Here is a 24,247-nt window from a genome sequence, read left to right on the forward strand (position 1 = left end):
GAAATACTCTGAGTGTTAAAATACATATCGTGGGAAAACTGAAAACTGATGAAATTTGAACAAAACCACCTTGGAAAAAAAGCCACAATATTCTTACTCATTTTCTAGGTCCTTTAATCTCATATTTTAAAGAGAGCCACGAGACTAGATCTGCATTAATACTGAAACTGTTGAATGACTTAGTTTTTGAGAATATATTCTGTGATTTTTGTTTAACATCTGAATCTAAAAGTAAAATACATAAAAATGTTTTTCCCTATTAACCACAGCCCCATAACATACTGGGCATTAGACAGATACATAATAACATCCTCCAACTGGGAAAAACATCGTTAAAAGGGCTTCTAGTTTCATTATTCTAATTTTTGTGACCCTTTAAGCTCTCAAGGGGAAGTTGTTTCTAAATTACAACAAGAAAAACCTCTCCATTTGCTTTAAATTATATAGAACTTCTGCCTGCACCACATGGATAATTGCCTTGCTTTGACTTAAGAGATGTGCTCTTAATGACCCAAATATTAAATTTCATCTTTTTAATTCTTTAAACCATGTAAGTTTTAAAAGACTCACCTGACAGAATACCATGTAATTTTAGTTCTCTGATAATTACATTCCTCCTTAATAGGAAAAGGCCATAAGAAACCAACTATTTATTTAGTGTGTCCTTCCCTGACACCCCACCCCCGCCTTCACATGTATCCTCCTCCAGATCTCAATTCTTATCCCTGGGAACAGTAAGGGGAGTGTGTATGGCAACCCCTGGTCATTGTCTGTGTGGAAATGTCCTCGTTTTTCAGTCTCACCCCCTGTGATGTACAATTGGATAGAAATCATCAGTAGCTAGATGCTGTCCATAACTCTTCCTAGGGGTTCTGCCCCAAGCTTGGATTACTGGCAAGTTATCCAACAGACAGGAATTTCTTGCCTTTAAGCATCGGGTTTGGAGTCAGCACCTTTGACTGCAGCCGGAAGAGCACAGGGCTGGTGCTGTTGAGTTGCTGCCACCCCGTCATGGGACAGTGACTTGCCTGCAGTCTGGCCGGCTGGCCACCTGTATCCAGACACAAGAGGAGGCAAGCCGGTCGACTGCACTTCGGCTGGTCTTTGTATTATACAAAGGGACACAGGGATCACTTTGGTTCTAGAAATGGCCATGGCATATACTTAAAAACCATGATTGCCCCAAGAAACATCATCACAACCAATTCTATTCATTACCCGGTTGGTTTTCTATTTTCCTCTTTTAAGCCTGGGTCTGCCGTTTACAACTTGTATGATATAACCACATTTTGCCCTCTCCCTACCTGGTTCCTCTTCTAAGAAGAGAAGATAATTCTAGAAGCTACCTATGGGATCAGAACAAGGATTAAATGGAGCAATTCTTGCAAAAGCTCTAGCATCGCACCTGGCATATAATATATACAACAATAAACGTGAGCAATTTTTGAAAATAACTATTAGCCTTTGGGTTTGGTGACTCAGCCAAATTGGTTAAACCCTCTTTGCTACTATTTTCTTAACTGTGAAATTCAGAAAATTGTAGCCCCCATTTCATAATGTTGTTAGGATTAAATGTCACAGTACAGGGAGTTCCCATTGTGGCTCAGTGGTAAAGAACCCAACTAGTATCCATGAGGATGCAGGCGCGATCCCTGGCCTTGCTTAGTGGGTTAAGGACCTGATGTTGTCAGGAGCTGAAGTGTAGGCTGGCAGCTGCAGCTCCCAGTTCGACCCCTAGCCCAGGAACTTTAAGTGCCTCCCTAAAAAGCACAGTGCTGACATCTAGTCAGTGCCTGACATCAATTTTTTAAAAATGGTTAGATGTGTAAAGACCCCCAGAGATGCCTTGTCTCTCCAGGGCACCAGCTGTCATGGGTGTTCAGCAGAGGAGGCTGTGTGCTGCAACAAGCAGGTCAAAGAGCAGGGTTCTGCCTTTCCAGAAGAGAGGGTGGGAGCAGAGTAACTTAGGAAGACTGAAATTGCCCCAGCCCTAGTCTATTAGATATTTGATAACAAATTACTTTTAAAAAAGAAATAAATAGTAGGAGTGTTTTTTAGATCTAAGAATGACTGAATCAGAGAATCAACAGAGTTCCTGTCATGGCTCAGTGGTAACGAACCAACTAGTATCCATAAGGATGTGGGTTGGATCCCAGGCCCAGCTTAGTGAGTTAAGGATCCAGTGTTGCTGTGAGCTGTGGTGTAGGCTGCAGATTCGGTTCAGATCCCATGCTGCTGTGGCTGTAGCATAGGCTGGCAGCTATAGCTCTAATTTGACCCCTAGCCTGGGACTTTCCATATGCCACATGTGCAGCCCTATGTAGCAGATTAGATAGATAGATAGATAGATAGATAGATAGATAGATAGATAGATAGATAGATGGATGAAGCAGCTAAAAACAGCTGCCCCACTTTTGGGGAATAAGTCAATTCTGGGGAGCAGTCTAGCCAGATAGCCATAGGTGAATATGGGACAACTCAACAGATGCAAAGGGCCTAGACCCCAAAGGCCACACAGTTGTTGTCCTTGGTTGAGGACCAAACATTGGTTCTAGCTAGCATAATTTTGCCTTTCTAATTTAAGGCAAAGTGCATTACAATATTGCCGTGGGCTGAACTTTTGTGTTCCCCTAAAATCCCTATGTTGAAGCTCCAACCCCCAAAGTGACAGTGTTAGGAGATGGGGGCCTTCAGGAGGCCAGGCCACAAGCACGGAGATGGATCAGGAGAGGTCTCTCCCCAAGCCCCATGTGAGGACACAGTGACAAGGTGGCCTGCTGCAAAGCAGGGAGAGCTCTCACCAGACACCAAATCCGCTGGCACTGTGATCTTGGACTTCCCAACTTGCAGAACTGTGAAATCCACGTGTTGCTTAAGCCATCCAGCTTGAGGTATTTTGTTGTAGCTGTGTGAGCTGACTGAGAAAACTACTTTAAATAAGGGGGAAAAAAAAAACCATGACATTTTTCAAAAACTGAATTGTATCAACTTTTCAGTTGAAGTGTATTTGGTTAGAACAAGTCAAAAGCTTTAGTTATATGTATGTATCTTTGAGAAGGATATTAAAATTGAGTGTAAATTACATCAATATAACATCAGAGATGATACACTTATGTAACTTTTTTTTTTTTTTAATGGCTACACCCACGGCATAGAGAAGTCCTGGGCTGGGGGTAGAAACTGAGCCATAGCTGTTACAGCTATAATAATCTCTGCCACAGCTGCAACACGCTTAACCCACTGCACTGGGCCAGGGATCGAACCCATGCTTCCACGCCACTGCAGTCGGATTCTTAACCCACTATACCACAGCGGGAACTCTCATGTAAACTTTTTTAGAAGGAACAGGAGCTAATGTTTACACTGTGCTTACCAGGTAACAGGCAAATTTCTACAAATATTTACCACAGATGCACAGAATCCTCCCAAAAAAAACGTATGAGGAGGGACTTTTATCTTCCCCTTTTTATCGATGAGGAAACTGAAATAAGAGAGCATATAAGTTTACATGGTAAGTGGAAGATGCTTTGATTTGAACCCAGATGGCCCGGGTCTGGCCTGTGCATGCAACCACGGTACCCGTTTGCCTCCTGTATTAATAAGGTCACCGTGAGTCATCATAACCATGCAAACAGGAAGTTATGTGTCTTCTCTCTTCCTCACTACACTATGAGAGCCTCAATATAGGAAATACCATGTTACTCATGGATTTGTGTTCTCAAGCCCTAGCACTCAAAAATGGTAGAGAGAAAAAGGCAAATCTTCATGCACTTTCAGCAACAGTGACAGGTGGGGCCAACTGCTGAAAATCACCGTTCTCAAGAGAACACACTTAGATATCAGCAAATACGGGGGCCTCTTTAGAAAATGGAGTGAAAACACACTTCCACATGACAAAGCAGGGGAGAAAGCCTGTCCCCTAAAGCCATCTAAAAAAATAACAACGTGTCCCAAATGTGCAGAAAAATCCTGTTATGGAGAGACACAGGTAAGGGAGTAATATGAACCTGCCTGGTTTTAAATAAAAACATACCTTCCCATCTCTAGAGGGAGAAAACTCTAAATCATTCCTGCAAGTTCTCCAGAATCTGTGCAAATTCCTGGGTGAGTTTACCCTGGTTTATACTCACTCAGCCTCAGTCTAAGAACCAGGGCTGGGAACAAAACCAACTAAGGCCCAAACAGCCAAGGCAGGAGCAACCGAGCACTGTGATGCTTTAAAAAGTTATTTGTAAGTAAATAATAAGACAATGAAGGCACATTAGAACTGTACAGATGCAGATTTATTATTCTTCCCTTTATCAATGGTAGGAAAAAGGTTGAAAATTGTTAGGAAACCAGCTTATCTACAAAGCATCTCTGAAATTATGCTTCTCTTTGGAAAACAACTTACAAAAAATAATAAACATTTAAAAAAATTCAAATCCCTTTGAGTATTTTACATTTCTGAATGCTAAAACTTCATGTGCTTCCTAAAATACAGAACAATTAAAAAAAAAAAAACTCATAAAGTGACACTGATTTGAATTCCACAGGATCCCTGACAATTAGAAATACGTTCTTCCCTATGAAGTGAATTCGTTCTTCACAGGCAAAGCTACAGGTAAAGTGTATTTCTCTGATGAATTCATTGAGATTGAATTTACTCTCCAGCTAATATCTACAGGAGAAGAATGGTAATTTATAGTTTCTTCAAATAAGTTAACAAAGCATACCCAAAATGTTAATCATTACATGCATGATTCTGGGAGAATGACAGTATTTATACAGATGGAAAAAAAAAAAAAAATCACCCATTAACAAGAGCCAATGTGGCCCATTATTCCCTGGGGCAAGTCCTCTTCAAGAAGAGATGAGTTTTCCCTTGGTCTGTCTAAGGCTATTTCTGACCCCATTCCCCCACCCCCATCCCCACAAAAGTTAATGATCCAGGGGTCAAAATCAAGAAATGCAGTGTTTAGTGTTTCCTTGTGGCTCAGGGGGTTAAGGATCCAGCGTTGTTACTGCTGCAGCTCTGGTTACAGCTGTGGTGCAGGTTCAATCCTTGGCCCGGGAACTTCTGCAGGCCTCAGGCGAAGCCAAAAAAAGAAAAAGAAAAAGAAATTCAGTGTTTGGCCTGGTGACCTTGGAAGGCAGATGAAACCTACATGGACTCTGACAATGGATCCAGCTGAACATCTCCAGTGAGGTGAGAGGATCACTCTGAGCATCTGCACCAACACTGCTGGAGAGAGGTTGACATTGCTTCCTAATCACCCTAGAAGCAGGTGACATGATTGGCTTAATGGTTTAACAGACCACTAGACAGACTGGTTAGTAATGTGAGCTATGGAAATCACACCCACATAAAAAGACATACTGCACCCAGCGGCAGGTCGGTCTGCGTCGAGGGAGCTAAAGGAACAGGAACCTCTCCTTCATTATTAATGTTATGATGAAAAAAGCTTAAACGAAATTGGTGCAATTTAAGTATGCGACCACGTAATTGCTAAAAATGTTTCAAACCCTTGATATGAATTTCATAGTTCACAGACTCCAAAAGGAAAATTAGCACATTTCTCACCTGACTGAGTTGAGTCATTTTAAGCACCTTTGGAAGAATATTTGTTTGGGTGGGGAAGCCGGGTGGGATGATGTGAGCAGGGGGTGGAAAAAAAAAATCTTGATGGTACAGAGGCTTTTTTCTTCCTTAAGGTTTCCGAATATTTCACAGTCCCCTTGCCCCTGAATAATGCGAGCTGCGGGTGGGCCTGTGAAAGGAGCCAATTCCACAGGCTGTGCGGCACCCCCGTCCTGGAGGCTACACTCAATTACCAAAGAGAGGGTCTTCACAGAAGACAGTTCCTGAGGCTTCCTCTTCCAGTTCAACTTCCAAACTTTCCTGTAAGAAACCTAACAAATCAGAGAAACAAATTCAGGGATTCATTGTTGAGGGGAAAGGGCGCACGTTTCACAGAAAGTCACTTGTCCATTTCAAAATGCAACTCCTGGAAGTGGCTGGGTTTTCTTTTTCCTGAGCCGAAGATAAACCAGTGCCATTTTAAAAGGCTGTGGTTACAAGATACCAAAACGTCCTGATAAAAATACAAAATTCAGCCAATTAACCAGCTATTTTGGCTACAGGAGGGTATAAAACACTGGTAAGTTTTTGGCTTTTTGTTCGTTTGTTTTCAATTCACAGAAAAATTATTTTCCTATTTAATGAGAGGATTGGACTAATAAAGCTTTTATGATCCCTTTCACTGCTAAAAAAAAATGTCACAAATCCTTTTAAAGCTTTACATATCAGCAAGTCAAGTTGTCTAGTGAGGTCAGGAGCAGATGAAAACAAAACAAAAAAGTAACAGGACTTGTGAGAGAGATTTCCAAGCCTTCCTGTGATGGAAGTGGCTGCAGTTATTTCCTTATCACAGCACAGGGGCCATTGTTGTCAACTAGCAGAAGTGCCTATATGCAAATAAGCAGATTTCCACATGTGGGCCTCAGTGATTTACATAATTTCAACATATCCAAGAAAAAAATGAAAATTTTGACATTGAAACTGGCTATTCTATTTGCTTGCAGCTTCTGCAAACAAACTCTGGCAGAAGAGTTCAGAAAGCTTGCCCACCATCTCTGACAGCATCCTGAGAAGTCACCACAGGCTTTTATTTTTTCCTATCACATTTTGAGGCACTGATACACTTTTGCATTTTTTTTCCTGTTTTTTTTTTTTTTTTTTTTTTTTGCCGCACTGCAACATCCAAAAGTTCCCAGGCCAGGGATCAAATCTGAGCCACAGCTGTGACCTGAGCAGCAGCTACGGTGGCAACGCTGAATCTGTAACCCACTGTGCCAGGCAGGGGATCAAACCTGTGCCACCACAGAGACAACACTGGATCCTTAACCCACCGAGTCACAGTAGGAACTCTGAATTTTGCATTCTTTTTTTTTTTTCACTGTACAGCATGGGGACCAAGTTATATACATACATGTACACATACTATTTCCTCCCATTGTTGTGTTGTGATGTAAATATCTAGACATAGTTCTCAATGCTATATAGCAGGATCTCATTGTAAATCCATTCCAAGAGCAATCGTTTGCATCTGTTAACCCCAAGCTCCAGATCCCTCCCACTCCCTCCCTCTCCCCCCAGGCATCCACAAGTCTATTCTCCAAGTCTATGATTTTCTTTTCTGTGAAAAGGTTCATTTGTGCCATATATTACATGCCAGATATAAGGGATATCATATGGTATTTGTCTTTCTCTTTCTGACTTACTTCACTCAGGATGAGAGTCTCTAGTTCCATCCATGTTGCTGCAAATGGCATCATGTCATTCTTTTTTATGGTTGAGTAGTATTCCATTGTGTATATATACCACATCTTCCTAATCCAATCGTCTGTTGATGGACATTTGGGTTGTTTCCATGTCTTAGCTATTGTGAATAGTGCTGCAATGAACATGCGGGTGCATGTGTCTTTTGCAAGGAAAGTTTTGTCCGGATATATGCCCAAGAGTGGGACTGCTGGGTCATATGGAAGTTCTATGTATAGATTTCTAAGGTACCTCCATACTGTTCTCTATAGAGATTGTACCAGCTTACATTCCCACCAACAGTCCAAGAGGGTTCCCTTTTCTCCACAGCCCCCCCAGCACTTGTTATTTGTGGACTTATTAATGATGGCCATTCTTACTGGTGTGAGGTGGTATCTCATTGTAGTTTTGATTTGCATTTCTCTAATAATCAGGGATGTTGAGCATTTTTTCATGTGCTTGTTGGCCATCTGTATATCTTCCTTGGAGAACGGTCTATTTGCATTCTTTAAGGAATAAAAAGTCCAAATAGAATTCCAAATAAAAACCTCTCTCTGATTTGCCTAGGCCTCTGAGAAGTAACACTACATTTGTTAATCATGGTAACAATATATAATAATCAAAGTTGTGAATTGGTTTGACCTCAAGTATAACAATGTGCTAAGTCAAGCCACAAAAAAAGAAGTGCTTAAAAACAAAGGAAGGAACCCTGTGGTTTTCTGGATTGAGACCAGAAGCAATTCCCTTTAGCTTCTCTTGGGCTCTGCTACTTCCCTTCTTTGCTGCTGGAGGTTCACTAGTGCCACCCAGTGGCCTCCCTGAGCACTGCTTCAGCACCACAGAGGGTCTAGAAGGCTCAATGTTAGGTCTCCAGTAAGGACACGATCTACCCCTTCTGGAGCCTCACTATCTACCTAAAGCTTTACATGCATAGCTCTTTTCATTCTTACAACAGACCCAGGATATTGGGGACTTGTCATCCATTAGACAGACAGGAACACAGAGGCCTAAAGTTAGGTAAATAATTTGTTTAGTCATAGATATGTGTACAACATAGGGAATATAGCCAATATTTTATAACTATAAATGGAGTATATAACTAAAAATTGTGATTCAGTATGCTGTATTGTACATCTGTAACTTATGTAATATTGTACATCAACTATACTTCAATTAAAAAAAAAAAAAAAAAAAAGGAGTTCCCGTCGTGGTGCAGTGGTTAACGAATCCAACTAGGAACCATGAGTTGCGGGTTCGGTCCCTGCCCTTGCTCAGTGGGTTAACAATCCAGCGTTGCCGTGAGCTGTGGTGTAGGTTGCAGACGCAGCTCGGATCCCGCGTTGCTGTGGCTCTGGCGTAGGCCGGTGGCTACAGCTCCGATTAGACCCCTAGCCTGGGAACCTCCATATGCCGCGGGATCGGCCCAAGAAATAGCAACAACAACAACAATAACAACAACAACAACAACAACAACAAACTTACAGGGGCTTCATCTCCAAACTATACAAACAACACAACAACAACAAAAACAACCAAGTTGAAAAGTGGGCAGAAGACCTAAACAGACATTTCTCCAAAGAAGACATATGGATAGCCAGTAGGCACATAAAAAGATGCTCAACATCACTAATTTTTTTTTTTTTTTCATTTTTGGCCACCCCATGGCACATGGACCTCCCAGGCCAGGGATCAGATCCAAGCCACAGTAGCCACCTAAGCTACAGCTGCACATAATCCACTGTGTGGGGCCAGGGATCAAACCCACATCCCAGTGCTCCCAAGATTCTGTCAATCCCACTGCGCCACAGCAGGAGCTCCTCAACACCACTAATTATTAGAGGAATGCAAATCAAAACTACAATGAGGTACCACCTCACACCGGTCAGAATGGCCATCGCCAGTAAGTCTACAAATAATAAATGCTGGAGAGGGTGTGGAAAACCTCCTTCACTGTTGGTGGCAATGTAAATTTGTACAACTACTATGGAAAACAGTATGGAGGCTCCTCAGAAAACTAAATATAGAGCTACCATATGATCCCACAATCCCACTCCTGGGCATATATCCAGACAAAATTTCCATTCAAAAAGACGCATGCACCCCTAGGTTCTTAGCAGCACTATTCACAATAAATAAGACATGAAAACAACCTAAATGTCCATCAACAAAGGAATGGATTAAGATATGGTATGTGTATATATATATAAATATACACACCACACGATGGAACATAGATGGATCTAGAGATTCTCATACTAAGTGAAGTAAGTCAGAAAGAGAAAGACAAAGACAAAAAAGGGGGGAGTTCCCGTTGTGGCTCAGCGGTAATGGACCTGACTAGCAACCATGAGGACTCGAGTTTGATCCCAGGCCTTGCTCAGTGGGTTAAGGATCTGGCATTGCCATGAGCTGTGGTGTAGGTCCCAAACACAGCTCAATGTAGACGTTGCTGTGGCTGTGGCGTAGACTGGCAGTTATAGCTCTGATTCAACCCCTAGACAGAGAACTTCCATATGCCACACGTGTGGCCCTAAAAAGACAAAAAAAAAAAAAAAAAAGAAAAAGAAAGGAAAAAAAAAGAAAAAAAAGAAAGAGGGATACCATATAATATCACTTATATGTAGAATCTAAAATATGGCACAAATGAACCTATCTACAAAACAGACAAACTCACAGACATGGACAACAGACTTGTGGTTGCCAAGGGGGTGGAAGGAGGAAGTAGGATGCACTGGGGGTTTGGGGTGAGTATATGCAAACTATTACATGTAGAATAGAAAAACAACAAAGTCCTACTGCATAGCACAGGGAACTATATTCAATCTCCTGGGACAGACCATGACAGAAAAGAATATAAAAAAGAATGTGTGCATGTATGAGTCACTTTGCTGTCTAGCAAAAACTGGCATGACACCGTAAATCAACTATACTTTAATTTTAAAAAATAAATAATTTAAAATTAAAAAAAAAACAACAACAGAATTGGCTTAGTGACAAATTGTGACGGCCAGCCCTTGAGATGGGAATTGAATATGTCTACTGACTCCACACACAAATCACCTTTACTTAGATTACAGCAGCCCACATTCTTCCTTCTGCATTTGCACAATTCTCTGAACCCGAGTTTATAAATAAGCAACACATTCTATAGCAGAAATTTGCTATTTGCAAAGGCACAGCTTGATTCCAAGTAAATGACTAATTAAGATAATTTCCCGCTTACCTTTCAGCACATCTTGGACTTCAACCGAATCGACGTTTTTCAAGCAGTTACATAAATTCTGAGCTGTCGCATTACTCTTCTCCTTTTCTTGCCACTTCTTCAGCATCCTAAACTTATTCATGGTAACATCTTCTTTCTTCTCCAGGATAGCATCAATATCACTCATCTTCAACTTCAGGTTGGCAATGGCAATTTTCATCCACTCCTTCCCCAACTTCTCAGCAAGGTCAAACAACTGAGTGTCTGTTAACAAGGTTTTAGTCTTCGCTCCATCTAAAAGCAGGTGAAGAATTCAGTAGTTCTTCTCAACATTTCAATCATTTATAGCAAATTATAATGAAAATGCATTCTCTTTATATTAAAAAACCTGTGATTCAAAACTTTAATAAAAGCTTTTAAAATATATTTAAGTGCCAAAAAAATCCCTGCTTTCCAAACTATCTTAAGGACTGAAGGGAACAATTTCACATAACATAAAATTAGGGTATTAAATTGCTCACAATGATAATTCAATAATTCAAGGAGTAAAATTATTTTACAAAGCAGCACAAATTAGGTTGGAGTAAGAAAAAAAATCAGGCATCAAAAATCATTTATGTGGCTCAAAAAGAAAAATATACAGCTTTTGCCTTGCTCACCTCTGCATCTTTATCTAAGTCTTAATGCCACACACAAAATGCTACCTTTAGTGTTCACTAAAGAGGACAGCAAGAGATATGAATTGCAGGCTCCATTACGCCATCTCCTGGCATTAGAGGAAAAAGCACATTCCACACAAAAATCAGGGGATGGTATCTGTAATACCTGTTGCTAAGTCACAGTGTCATAATCTTGGAACAGCATGTGTTTGCCAATGCAAACCACTGGCTCCATTAAAAACATCTGCCCTAGCAGTAGGCTAGATTTTCTTCGTTCACACTTTTTAGCCGGTTGAACTACGGTGCAGCAAAGCCCACTGGCTGCAAAATCTAGGTTAAGGATCTTCGAGGCCTTACAAACACCAAAAGTGACATTAGACGGGAGGGAGAGGAAGGAAGAATCCTTGCTGCCCCTCCTCCTGGGCAGTAACCCTTTTGCTCAGCTACAGCCAACAATCCATTGATGTGAGCCAAACATTTGTTTTAGACCCTAACTCACTTCAGTTTCCTCTCTGACTTTCTAGACTGAAGAATGGGTTCTGAAGGGTGGCCCCTGCCCTATGGTGGTCTCCTGAGGTGGGGGGGCTCCTTCCTCTCAAACGGCTACAATGAAAACTGCACAGGTAACCCATCAAAAACACAAGTTCTCAGGATCATCCTCAAACCTACTGAACCAGACTCTGAATCTAGAGCTTAATAAGATCTCAAAGTGATTCTGTTAAGGTTGAGAGATGATCATATTTTTAAAAGCAACATGGTGATACATGGAGTCTGAAACTACACGGATAGTGACACAATATCTCAACAATTGTTGGGTAAATACCTAAACAAAAGTATTAATTTATTTGACACCACACTGTCAACTCTAAAAAGGTAGGAAGCTTTTAATCTTTGTAGGTACTATTTGATAATTTTAATTCTATTTCTAGCTACTCGTTCTTGAGCTGATATTTACGGGTTTTGTTTGTTTGTTTTGTATTTTAGGTCTACACCCACAGCATATGGAGGGTCCCAGGCTAGGGGTCAAATCAGAGCTGTAGCCACTGGCCTACACCACAGCCATAGTTATGTAGGATCTGAGACGCACCTGTAACCTACACTACAGCTCACTTAACCCACTGAAGGAGGCCAGGGATCAAGCCCTCGTTCTCATGGATACTAGTTCTAGACAGGTTCATAACTGAATGAGCCACCATGGGAACTCCTTGGCTGTTTTAAAAATAATTCTTGAGCTTCGCTTATTTTGATGTTCACTTAATAGATATAATAAACATGTCTCTAGTGACACAGAGTAAAATCAGACATATATCACCCTCACCACCTCCTGCTCTAGCAAATAAAGAATATCTTATTTTGGTCTATAGAGCAAGAGTTTTACCTGCATTTAGAGCTTCATACCACCTTATAACTGTAAATTAAAGATATTTTGGGAGTTCCCATCATGGCTAAGCAGTTAACAAACCCAACTAGTATCCATGAGGATGCAGGTCTGATCCCCAGCCTTGCTCAGTGGGTTAAGGATCCAGTGTTGCCATGAGGCTTGGATCTGATGCTGCTGTGCATGATTCAACCCCTAACCTGGGAACTTCCATATGCCATGGGTGTAGCCCTAGGAAGACAAAAAAAAAAAAAAAAGTATTTTGATAAAAACGTGAATCTATATAAGACCCCCAAAGCCTTGAGACCCTGTCTCATGTAATTTGAGTCTGGGTTTTTTAACTTAAACGTGTGAATTCTGGCTCGACTTGAATTTTGAGGTACATACTCCATCTTCTGGCTCCTTGGAGGACTGTTGTTAAATGTTTGAACCTCAATGGTCTTTTCACAACTATCAAGACTTGGTCTCCGTCATTTAACTGGAAGAAATTAGGTTGGCCCTTGTCTTCAAAAACCAAGCTGGCAGCTCCCTCCCATGACATAGCTAATAGCCATGAGGCCAGTGAATGCACACACAGACATTCACAATTCACTCTTTCAATGGACATTCATGGTCTTCTGCATCAGAGGCCGAAAGCCTCAGTGCTACGGGAAATGGGCAGATGGACAGGCCCTGGCCCTTCCCACCACGGGCTGCAGGAGCTTCCCCTGGCCCTTCATTCTACTTCCACCAAGCAAAGGGGAAGAGTGGGCAGTCAAGCTGGAAACGTCTGCTGGGGCAGACCAAGGAGGACCGTGATTCAGGCCTGAGAAGCAGGGACACAGGGACGTTATCTGGGAGGGAAGGAATACCTGGGATGTGGCTCCAGGAAGACTGACCCCAAAAGCACCCGTGTTGGTTGAATGTCAATAGGGGAGACAGGGAAAATGACTGAGAGCCATGGACAACATTTTTACAAACCTGAAGTGTCAAACTGCTTCATTCTTTTATCATAGACCACCTCATCAGGTAAGCTGCTACTCATTTTTCGTCGCCTGTTACCTTTAAAAAACAACAACAACAACAAATTGGCTTTCCTTTATGCTCTTACTATCTACCCAACTTCAAACTGGATTTTTTTTTAAATCATCATTCAGATAGAAACAAATTGAAAAAATGGATTCAAAGGTCCTTCAGCTAATTAAAGAGTTATGAAAGACTTAGATCCTTGACGCTACTGTATTTGCACAGCAAAATTAAAATTCTAGTGGATGGAAGGGATGGAAGAGTTTAATGTCTGGTTCCAAGCACTTACCACTTGTGTTGCTTTTTGAAACGTTTTGATTCTGATCATGCTGAACCCAGTCGCCTGTTAAAGTACAATAAGCAGCAATTGGAAAGGTGATCTAAAATTGGAATTAAGGCAATAGATCTGTGAAAGCACTGGGTTCCTGGCAATCTTCTGAAGTTCGATACGAGTCTTGAGTTTTAACTTAGTATGTATGCAATACACTCAGCTTGACCTCTCAGGATAAATAAAAAAGTACTCCTTCCAACACATCTTGTGGGACAAGTGTTTCCCAAACATCAGTCATCTGCATACCACTGACATATATGCCAAACCCATGTGCCAGGTGAAATATCATTTGCTCTGTATTTCTTTAAATCTATAACTATGTAATAGAACACTGGCATCACATGCCATATGGAGAAGGAAGCCATAAAAATAAACATCTTTCAATTTTAAGTGAACTTACATATACTCCACACAAAACAATCTCATATACGTATTTTCATTCTGCACTGGGGGGTTCTTTCTGGACACTTCATTGTGATTCGCCTTGTGACATTCAGTCCCTGCTCTAACAGGTGCCTATGCCTTAGGCAGGCCTTCTGTTGGTCCCTTTAGTGAAGATGCCTTAATGGGTTATGGGCAACTTGGGTTAATCATTAGGTTTAAGCCCCCAAAATAATGTAAACCAGCATTATCTTACAATGCAGAATATCATCAAATGAGTTTAAACACAGAGTGAGTGGTCTTTAAAAAGTGATCTTTAAAACTACCAAGAGATTTGGTCTAGAAGAACACCTGTTATTCAGGTCACTACATGTTAAATACCTTTAGTACTGTGGCATTTGTTGTGATTAAAAAGTAACATCTATTAAGTTCATTTATTTGAACAAATGAATGAACACCGAGAAAAAAACAGTACAGTCTTCAGTACAGAGTCCCATCTAGGACCCCTCCCAGGTTAAGTAATTGTAGTTTGGACAAAAGGTCCTGTGTCAAATTGGCTAACTTAGGGGCATAATATCAAGACTAAGAATCACACCTATAGAAAAGCTTCCTGCTAAACCAGGTCAGAATTCCAAACTGATCAGACTGGGTTTCGTCTCTGGAGTACAAAGACATGACAGCAAATACGGACTCTGTGCGCCCACTGATGCAGGATCTGGATGGTAGGTGCCTAAGAACCAGCATGGGCACTTCTGTCCCAGGAGCTGGGGCCTTTGTTTCTCTGAATCGAATTTTTTTAATGTTACAGTGATGCGACAGACCACTATCTGCTTCCTCCCCCCAAACCAGAGTTTTAATTCAAGAGACAAAACACTCACACTCTCTCAGCTTTGCTTTCCATACAATCTCCTCAGAATCCTTTTCAACCAAAAGTAATTTAAATTCCATGGGTTGCTCCAAATACACTTCAATATAACTTTTCAATTTTAAAAGTGATCCATCGACAAATTCAACTTCCTTTAAAAAAAAAAAAAAGGTGATTTTCTTATGTTTAAAAGTTGCGTTAATTAACACCTTAAAATATCAGGTAAGGATGGATGGCAATAAGAAGGGCAAGTGCTTGCTTGAACGCACCCTCAAAGCTTGACCTTGGAAATCCTAGGTCCTCTTACTCTCTTGCTTCTGGCCCCTTTTTACTCTTACCCCAAACTGCTTTTCTATTTCATTGAAGCTTCTAGTCCCTTGGCCCTGGTTTTCTGAAGTGTAACTTTTCAGCCCTTTCCTGATTTTAATATTTCAATTCCCAGATGGAATCTGTGCTCACCCATTAGCCCAGGTGCTTTTAAGCTCCTTACTATCTGTTTCTTTGGTCACTCTCCCATCTACCATTGCTTCCACACTTATGGAACTGCGTTGAGTGTGGTATCCACATTTCCTCATGGAACATCTTCCTCTCCCAACAAATCCTTTCACTGCTATTTTACGGATAAAGAATCCCAAAGAAGTGAATGAACTTGCCCAAGTCCACACCCAGGAAGAGGTGGAACTAGAATGTGTAGCCACACCTTGTCACTCCAAAGTGTGAGCACTTAGCCACCAAACGGACTGCCTCCTACCTTCCACCTCCTCTGCTCTTCTCCAGACTGGCTAGCAAGCCTAGTGGGAGAAATACATCTTTTTTTAAAAAAGGCCACTGAACTGCACTGGACATGGCCATTATAAACCAGTGGTCTTACCTGCCCCCTCCCTTTCCATTCCAAGTTACTAGCATCCTCCTAAGCTTCCAAGGGTCAGTCACCAGGGCCTACAAAGCTGAGACAGCGCCCTCTCCGGGCCCCACTCCTCGTACATCCCTCCACATTTCCATTTCCCAGGATTTGCCTGAGGCCTCAGCCCAGCTGCACATTCCCATCACCTCACCCAGGAACCTGCAACCCCCCTTCCCAAAACCCCTCACCCTTCACACTCAGAGCAAACGTCACCACATGAAGAGCATTCCTGGAAATCCACTGCATTCTACACCCAGCTCTACTGTAATGCCATACTGTGTTAAAATTATTTCTTTGCATGACTAGAGTATTTCTCTCACTACACTGGTATCTTTGAGGGAAAAGACTGTGACTTCCTTGTTTATTCATTCTTAGCTCCTATCCCAGGCTGGCTGGGAACAGGCACTTCTGATCAATGTCAGTTAAGCAAACCATTAATGGTATAAAAGTATTAACACCTTATATTTACACAGTTTTACAACTTTCCCAGTGTCCCCAAACCATTACTTTATATGATCTTTACCAGCAATCCTAGGAGACTGTCCTCATTTTATGAACCAGAAATCAGGTTAAGAGAGCACAGAGTTAGTGATAGAACGTAGACTACTTAAAGCCCCCCAACAACCAACATCTTTCGTATGAAAGAACTCCTAGGACCCCCTCGGTCTCTTGCTGGGAACGTTCACCCATTCAATTTATACTATTACTTCTCCTAGTGGTTCTTAAACTTGGCAGCACATTACAGTCATCTTGGAAACAAGCTCAATGCCCAGGCCATTCCCAGACCAAGTAAGTCAGCATCTCTGGAGGTGGGACCCAGGCCATAGAATTTTTTTAAAGGCTCCCCAGGGAATTCCATTACGCAGCAAAGGCCAAGAATCACTACTCTAAGCACACCCTTCTAATGTAATTCCACTTCCCAGACAAGGCTTCCTGTGATGGTCTTGTACTATCCGTCAGGGCCTGATCAGCTTGGAACGGCTGAGAAGTAACCTCTCAGATCCCAGTGGAGAGATGGTGGCTTTAGAAGCCAAGGGCAGCTGGGGCCCTGAGCCGAGCTCTCCACTGCCCAGTCTGTGGCCTGGGCAAATCTCCCATCTGCTTTGCATATTAGTTTCCTCAGCCGTGTTGTGCTGAGGCTCAAACAATTCAAAAGGTGTGAAGACACCCTTTGAAACCAGAACAGATGGAAGGTTATGGAAGACTGATGAACCTGACTGCTTCCACAGCGTCTAGACCCCTGATAATACAATAAAACTATGCAACACAGACTACTGCAGTTTGTTCTCTTGCTTAACATTTTAATTTAATGGAATCAAAACATGTTTTCAACTTTTCATTAACATAAAACAAGCAAACAAAAGGAGGTGTACAGAAGGAATTTCCACACAGACTTCCAGGCTAGATAAGCTATGGCAGATACCCAGAGCACAGAATGAAAATAAGTTTTAAAAATAACTAAGCCATTTCTAAGAAACCAAAATCACTTATAAATGCCATGGTATGTACAGTGAACAGTTCAACTCTAACAATTTGGTTCCCATAACTATTTTTCAAATGCCTTCCAGTTAAGAAAAGCCCAATATCCCTTGTTAGCAACTCCCTTCCATTAACCTTTAATGTTCTGTGCCACTTAAGTTTTATATTCCTTTGAAGAATTAAAAATGCAAGAAAATTTAAAATCTTCTTAAAGAGAAAGAGACTGGATAGTCTATTTTTCCAATGATTGCAGATGAATCCTGAAATTCAACGTCTTTGGAATAAACTCTAAGTTTAGTGAAACAACTGCTTTCTTAGAAACTGGGAAACAAGAAAAGGAAAATAAAATGCATTATTTTGAATATCTTCAAAACATCACATTCTTTTTTTTTTGTCTTTTTGCTATTTCTTGGGCCACTCCTGCGGCATATGGAGGTTCCCAGGCTAGGGGTCGAATCGGAGCTGTAGCCGCCGGCCTACACCAGAGCCGCAGCAACGTGGGATCCGAGCCGCATCTGCAACCTACACCACAGCTCACGGCAACGCCGGATCCTTAACCTACTGAGCAAGGGCAGGGACCGAACCCGCAACCTCATGGTTCCTAGTCGGATTCGTTAACCACTGTGCCACGATGGGAACTCCAAAACATCACATTCTAAGAAATATACATCCTTACTGCTATTCCAAAATGGTTTTAAAATATCTACCTCCGGGGTGATTTCAACTTCCGGCTTACTGATCAGTCTGTACTTCTTCCCATTCTGCAATAATTTCTGGCAAACAGGAGGCTTGTCGATTTTCATGAATTTCTTAGAGGAGTGCTTTACAGACTTGGAAATGTCCTAAAGGTAGAAATAGGTTTTGGTTTTGAAATCCATCAGGAATAACTGTAAGAAACACAGGCACCCTGGGGCAGGGCATGTGTCAGCCTGCATTATCTTCACTTTCTCCTACAGAAGGAGGACAGTGGAGTAGCTTTACAGCACTCACAGGAAAAAAACCCACACAGGCTGAGGCACCTTTGATCTGCACTTCAGGCTCCCAGATTGCCAAACATCTTTCTGCAAAAGCACTACAGCCAAAAGTGCAACACTTTACACCCTGTGTGGCACCAACAGTTTGCTTCCGAAGGATTTGAGAAAACTAAATGAGCACAAAGCATTACACATTTGTATTAATTACATGCCCGTCACGTGAACAGAAAGCGTATTTCCAGTTTACTGAGTTTGTCTCTACAATTGATGTTTCCATCCCTATTTTCACAACTATCCCTTTAATGGGGCCCTCGAGGGGACAATGATTTTATATGTATTGTTCAAATGCCCCCATGTAACCTTTGGCCCTGGCTTCCTTGGCAAAAACAGCTGTATAAGCTGAACATGAAATTTCGGTTTCCTGAGGCACAGTTCAAGGAACTCTTTTTCTACATAGGAAAAAAAAAAAAAAATCAACCCAAGAAGGTGTAAAAATAAAACCTCAGGCAGGAAGGACATCCTGCCTTACTCACCACGCTCCCCATTGTTCTGGCTGTGTCCTTCTCTATATCTGCTGATAGGATCTGCTCACTACCCAGCTCCCCAGGAAGTGTGGATAATGCTGTTTTACTTAACTGAATTTACCTTTAAAGAATAGTTCATTAAATAATAGTACTTATTCCAAACCTATGCTAATTATACTTTGGATGCAATTATTTTCATACCATTCTGAATTCTACTTTCCCAGCTGAAAGTATTATCTTTAATGAGATTAAAGGAACCATATTTTATCTTCTTAGGAATTAACTAAAAACCTATTACTTAATAAAGTTTTTACACTTTAATACATAGTACTAATTATAATCTGTACAATTTTATTTTTTTAATGGGAATTGCAATGTTTATTTCAGGTTCTCTCTTGGTTTTTTTTTGTTTCTTTTTTTTTCTTTTTTGACACATAGGCAGTATGTGAAAGTTCCTGGGCCAGGGATTGAACCTGAGCCACAAAGCAGCAACCAGTGAGAACACAGGAGCCTCAACCTGCTAAGTCATCAGAGAACTCCCTGTACAACATTTTTAAAGCATGGAAATACTATAACCAAAAACCAATACGAGTATATAGTTTGATATAAATTCTATAATTCAAATTACAACTCACAAATTACTACATTTCATTACAGTTCTAATGCTCATTTTATTTTTAACTTCTGTCAAACCCTGACTTTGAATCTGAAAGTACAATTTTGAGTCACTGTTTTACCTACTATATTTCAGTGCCCACCCACCTCTAAGTCACTACAACTGCACTGGGTCAGGGTCTGCAAGGAGATACAATTCCCTGTTCTAAATATGATAAAGTTCAGAAAATGGGCCGAACATCACAGCCTTCTTCTATGTTCTGGAAAACTGGTTCTACTCTGATAATCCAAACCCCTCCCCTCAGGCCATTCTACCTTAAATACATTGGGTGCTTCATGAATATTTCTGCTTACAAAGCCCAAAACATTGAGCCCAGGAACCATGGGTCAATTTTTATCCCCCAAAATTGCTCTGAAATGAGTTACCTTGCTCCCAAGGTCCATCTTACTAGAGGAGCTTTAGGCCAAGGAGAAACTTCCCATCACCCTACATTTGACCCAAAGACCACAGAGTATTGCAAGCTGGGGCTTCTCCAACTCTAATGCGAGCGCCAATCCCCTGGGAATGCAGCTTAGCGCACGCTCTGAGTCTGCAGGTCTGGGTGGGGCTGAGACTTAGCATTTTAACAGGCTCCCTGATGTTGGCCAGCTGCTCCTGGTCCCTGGTCCCCTGGTTCCCAGACCACATGCTGAGCAGCAAGGCTGTGGAAAATAGATGACCTTGGCTGTCCACCAGGTAACCCTCTCCACAGCCAGGCCTGCTTGTGGGGCCATCTTCACCTCTAAAGAGCTATTTCCCCATCTCTTATGTTCAGGATACTATTTACATGCATAAACACCTGTACTCCATGGATCAGACGACTCTGCCCATACCCTGGCAATGACTTCTGAGGGCAAGCACCCAATGAGTGCCACCGTGGGAGGATGCTTAAGTCAACAGGGACAGGACCCACCCAAACATCATGTGATGTCTGAACACAAAGTATTTAACACTTAGTATTCATTTTCACTGACTTTACCTTGATGAAGGACTCATTATTGGTTGCTATGTACACTCGAAAAGACAAGGACGGGTTACGGTCGATGGCCTTGTACAGAATCACGGCCCCATGGTGGAATACCGTTTCTTCGCTTTGAACAACAGGTCCCACGGGAGAAAGAGAGGTCACGTGCCATTTGACATGGGTTGCAGAATGGTCCACAGTATATTCTAATGAGGCCCCAGTAGTTTTAACATGTAAGACTTTGAATGTCATGCTGGCGTCGTGGTCTGTTAACATGTGAAAGCAAATTAGTGCTTCAGGCCTTGCAGGGGTTGCACGCATGCCCTCACAGACACACATGCACACACTAATTAAACTGTCAGCAAACAAGTACTTACGACCCAAGCAGAGGGAATGTGGAAACTGAATGGAGGTAAGACAGGCCGGGTCACACTTAACATCAAACAAGGGTCCACCGACAGCCCAGGGCTTAACAACCAGGTCTGCATATTTGCTCCAGGACAAGATGGAGTACTTGATGTCAACTTTTCGGTTAACCTCGAATATCAGACCAGTTTCTGTGCACTCGTAAATTCCCTCTGTGTCCACCTTCAGTCTGTATGGGATACATAAGAACACTTATTTAGTCCTGATGTTTAATTAGGAAAGGACTTCTTGAAGTACTTTTTTAGTTCACTTTTTTGTTTTTTGTTTCACTCAAAAGCACGTGTAACATCTGAAGCAGCATCACTATCAAAGAGAATAATCCAAGTAATTACATAAAATGTGTATAGTTATGCTGTTCTGTGTTTTCTCCTACTTGGGATGATTTTTATGTAGAAAATTAAATTACTGATGATACCGCATCTTCTGAATTTACCAGTACTTACAAAAACTGTCCCTGGGAAAGGAGCCTGGGGGTCACTGGTTCATTGCGTTTCTGGAGAAAAAGCATATATAGAATATATAAGTAAATGTTGTTTTCTTAAGTAAAGCAAATTAAAGAATCATACTTCATAATTAAAAGATACTTACGTCTTCAGCATTACAGTGTTCACAGTGAGATTGGATTTTATTAAATTCTAAATAATAGAGAACAAGTTTTACTTAGAGGAATGTGACTGGTATTTTCAGACCAAAAAAAATTTTTTTTTTCTTTTTACAGCCACACCTGCGGCACATGGAAGTTCCCAGGGTAGGGGTGGAATGGGAGCTGCCAGCCTAAGCCACAACAACACCGGATCTGGATCCAAGTCACATCTGCGACCTATGCCGCAGCTTATGGCAATGCCAGATCCTTGACCCAATGAGTAAGGCCAGGGATTGAACCCACATCCTCACAGAGACAATGTTTGGTTCTTAACCCACTGAGCCACAATAGGAACTCCCAGACAAAAATGTTTAATAAATACATCCGATATAACCAGATTACAAAATTCAAAAGTATAGGCCCCTCAGCAATGAGAACATTTTGAAAACCACAAGTTCATACCTGAACTCAAACAATCTGTGGGCAATTCTTTATCCTCCCATTCTTCAACTGTAAAAGACAGTGTTATTACTCAGGTGTTGGCACAAGTCAGTTACAGGGTAAATCACTTAAATCCCCACCTCCAGCTTCCCAACCAACAGGAACTTTAGACTTATACTGAACATCTCCATGAGTGAATTCAGGGACATGTGACATGTCACCACATTTTTGAGTTATGCCGTGGGTCTAAGGCATGAAAGGAAGCTTGAATGTGACACTTCAGTTTCCATGCACCCCACTGGGGCACGTAAATCTTTAGCTGATCTTCTGACACAGAAGCAACAGCTCTCATCACCCTCCTCTCACAGCACAGGGTGAATGGGGTGAATCTAAGAAAATGAAAGGGCAGGATCCCTGCCTGGTTCTTACCCTGAGCAGACGCCTCCTCAGTAGAAGACTCTCCCAGCTCCCCATCTGTGGAGACAAAAAGTGCTCAGGGTGCAGGTGGCCATGAACAACCTCCTGACCCAGGCCAGCAGCTCAGCTGCCCAGCTATAGCCCCCAGTGAATGAAGAATCCTTCATGGTGGCCAGGAGTCTCAAACCATACTGGAGTCATTAGCCCCAACACAATACTTGACTGACATCAGCCCTTTTGGGCTAGTACAGAGTTAGAGATTATCTTGGAAGTAAGAGAGGAACTGACATCTGATTTTAGGCATATTTGAACAGGAACTACCTGGGAAGTCTCTGATTTAGCATGCAGACGCCTTCCATTGGCTCCCCGTTACTTCATCTCCTATCAGCCCCACACTTACTGCCCTCCTGTCACTGCGAGCCGTTTTCCGCACGAAAGGACGTTTCTGCCTCAGGACCTTTGCACTTACCATCTCTTCAAAAAATTATTCAACATTGCTCACTCCCTCACATCCTTGTAGTCTCTGCTCAAACATAACCTTATCAGAGAGGCCTTCCTGAGGCTCTGCCCCCACCAGGGCCTGCCTGACACATCCCTTCCCTCTTCATTTTCTTCAGGGCACTGCCTGCCAACTCACACCTTATACAGTTCAGTGTTCCTGCTGCCTGTCTCTCTCCCTACTAGAACATAAGCTTCATGAGGACTGTAACCCCTGGTAAGTGCTCATTTTCTGAATGACTAGAATTCCCTCCTATAAAAATATATTATGAAAGGGAACAGCAAGGTATTCCCCTCTTATCTACTCTGGCCACTAGTTACATGAGCTCAGGCTCCCTTAGTGATGTACTAAATCTCTCTGTCCATTATTTTCCTCATCTGTTACATGGAGAGAAAGGTGAAAAATTAAATTACAGGTGGGGATTATGGCCAGCACAGAGCAAGTGCTGAGTGCTAGCTAACTGTCAGTAACTATTATTTTGCTACGGCGGTTAGGTGGAGCTCATTTAAAAAATTAAAGAATTCTAAAGTAGAGAATAACCCTTCACTTGGGGTACTACCTAATGTGTCTAATGCTTGGCTTTGTATATTAAAGATCTGAACAACCTTTGGAAGGGTCAGCCCATTGGTAAGAAAGGCATCTTCAACACATGTGGAAGGTCCTAGGCTACCACCAACACCAGAAAGCATGGACGCGCCCCAGGATGGTGCTTCAGCCCTGGCCACGCAAGCTGCCTGCTATCAGGGCATTACGGGGGGACCAGGGGTTGCAAGAGAGAATCAGCTTGAAATAAGAGCACTAAGATGAAATGGAAAATAGAGACTAAAAATATTCAGAATTCTGGACTCAGAATACTGCAAAGGTTCTGAAATACTGTATCACAAGTCCTGTACCACAAAATCCTTCAATCATATTTCCTCAGTAGCTGTCCTAAAAAGCATCATAAAATTCTAAATTATCTAATGGCTACATTGCATTAAATTAATTCTAAATTATTTAATGTTATCTACATTGCATCTCATCCATATCCCATGTTTTTGTGTCTCGCTATTTTCTTTAGGAACAGAGAAAAGCAAAGAGGTTAGAGAATCCTAAGTCCCTAGCGAACAGTATTGAACCAGCTCTTCCCAATCCAAGCAGAGAAACTGATGCAATTCTCTCCAACACATAAACCACAGATGCTCTTTAATCCACATGATATAAGCAACCTCAGAGTTCACGTCTGTGAGTAGAAGGCATAACCAATCATGAGGCTGATGG

The 24,247-nt window shown here is 41.8% G+C and overlaps 1 protein-coding gene across 1 annotated transcript in view; it reads right to left on the minus strand.

Annotated features, from left to right (window-relative positions):
* Positions 1 to 4,261: 4,261 nt before the first annotated feature.
* LOC125130196 (NACHT, LRR and PYD domains-containing protein 1a-like) overlaps positions 4,262 to 24,247 on the minus strand; it is a 40,845-nt gene continuing 20,859 nt past the window's right edge. Inside the window, exons 6-17 of the mRNA XM_047785678.1 lie at positions 22,501 to 22,545; positions 22,093 to 22,140; positions 21,636 to 21,682; positions 21,491 to 21,540; positions 20,999 to 21,216; positions 20,637 to 20,887; positions 18,212 to 18,346; positions 15,135 to 15,273; positions 13,834 to 13,887; positions 13,500 to 13,580; positions 10,524 to 10,796; positions 4,262 to 5,892 (exon numbers count right to left, since the gene is read on the minus strand). Coding sequence (XP_047641634.1) covers positions 5,807 to 5,892; positions 10,524 to 10,796; positions 13,500 to 13,580; positions 13,834 to 13,887; positions 15,135 to 15,273; positions 18,212 to 18,346; positions 20,637 to 20,887; positions 20,999 to 21,216; positions 21,491 to 21,540; positions 21,636 to 21,682; positions 22,093 to 22,140; positions 22,501 to 22,545 — 1,427 coding nt within the window. The 3' untranslated portion in view covers positions 4,262 to 5,806. The remainder of the gene's footprint in view (positions 5,893 to 10,523; positions 10,797 to 13,499; positions 13,581 to 13,833; positions 13,888 to 15,134; positions 15,274 to 18,211; positions 18,347 to 20,636; positions 20,888 to 20,998; positions 21,217 to 21,490; positions 21,541 to 21,635; positions 21,683 to 22,092; positions 22,141 to 22,500; positions 22,546 to 24,247) is intronic.

The sequence above is a fragment of the Phacochoerus africanus genome, chromosome 1 (genome assembly GCF_016906955.1).
Source record: "Phacochoerus africanus isolate WHEZ1 chromosome 1, ROS_Pafr_v1, whole genome shotgun sequence".
Taxonomy (NCBI): Eukaryota; Metazoa; Chordata; class Mammalia; order Artiodactyla; family Suidae; genus Phacochoerus; species Phacochoerus africanus.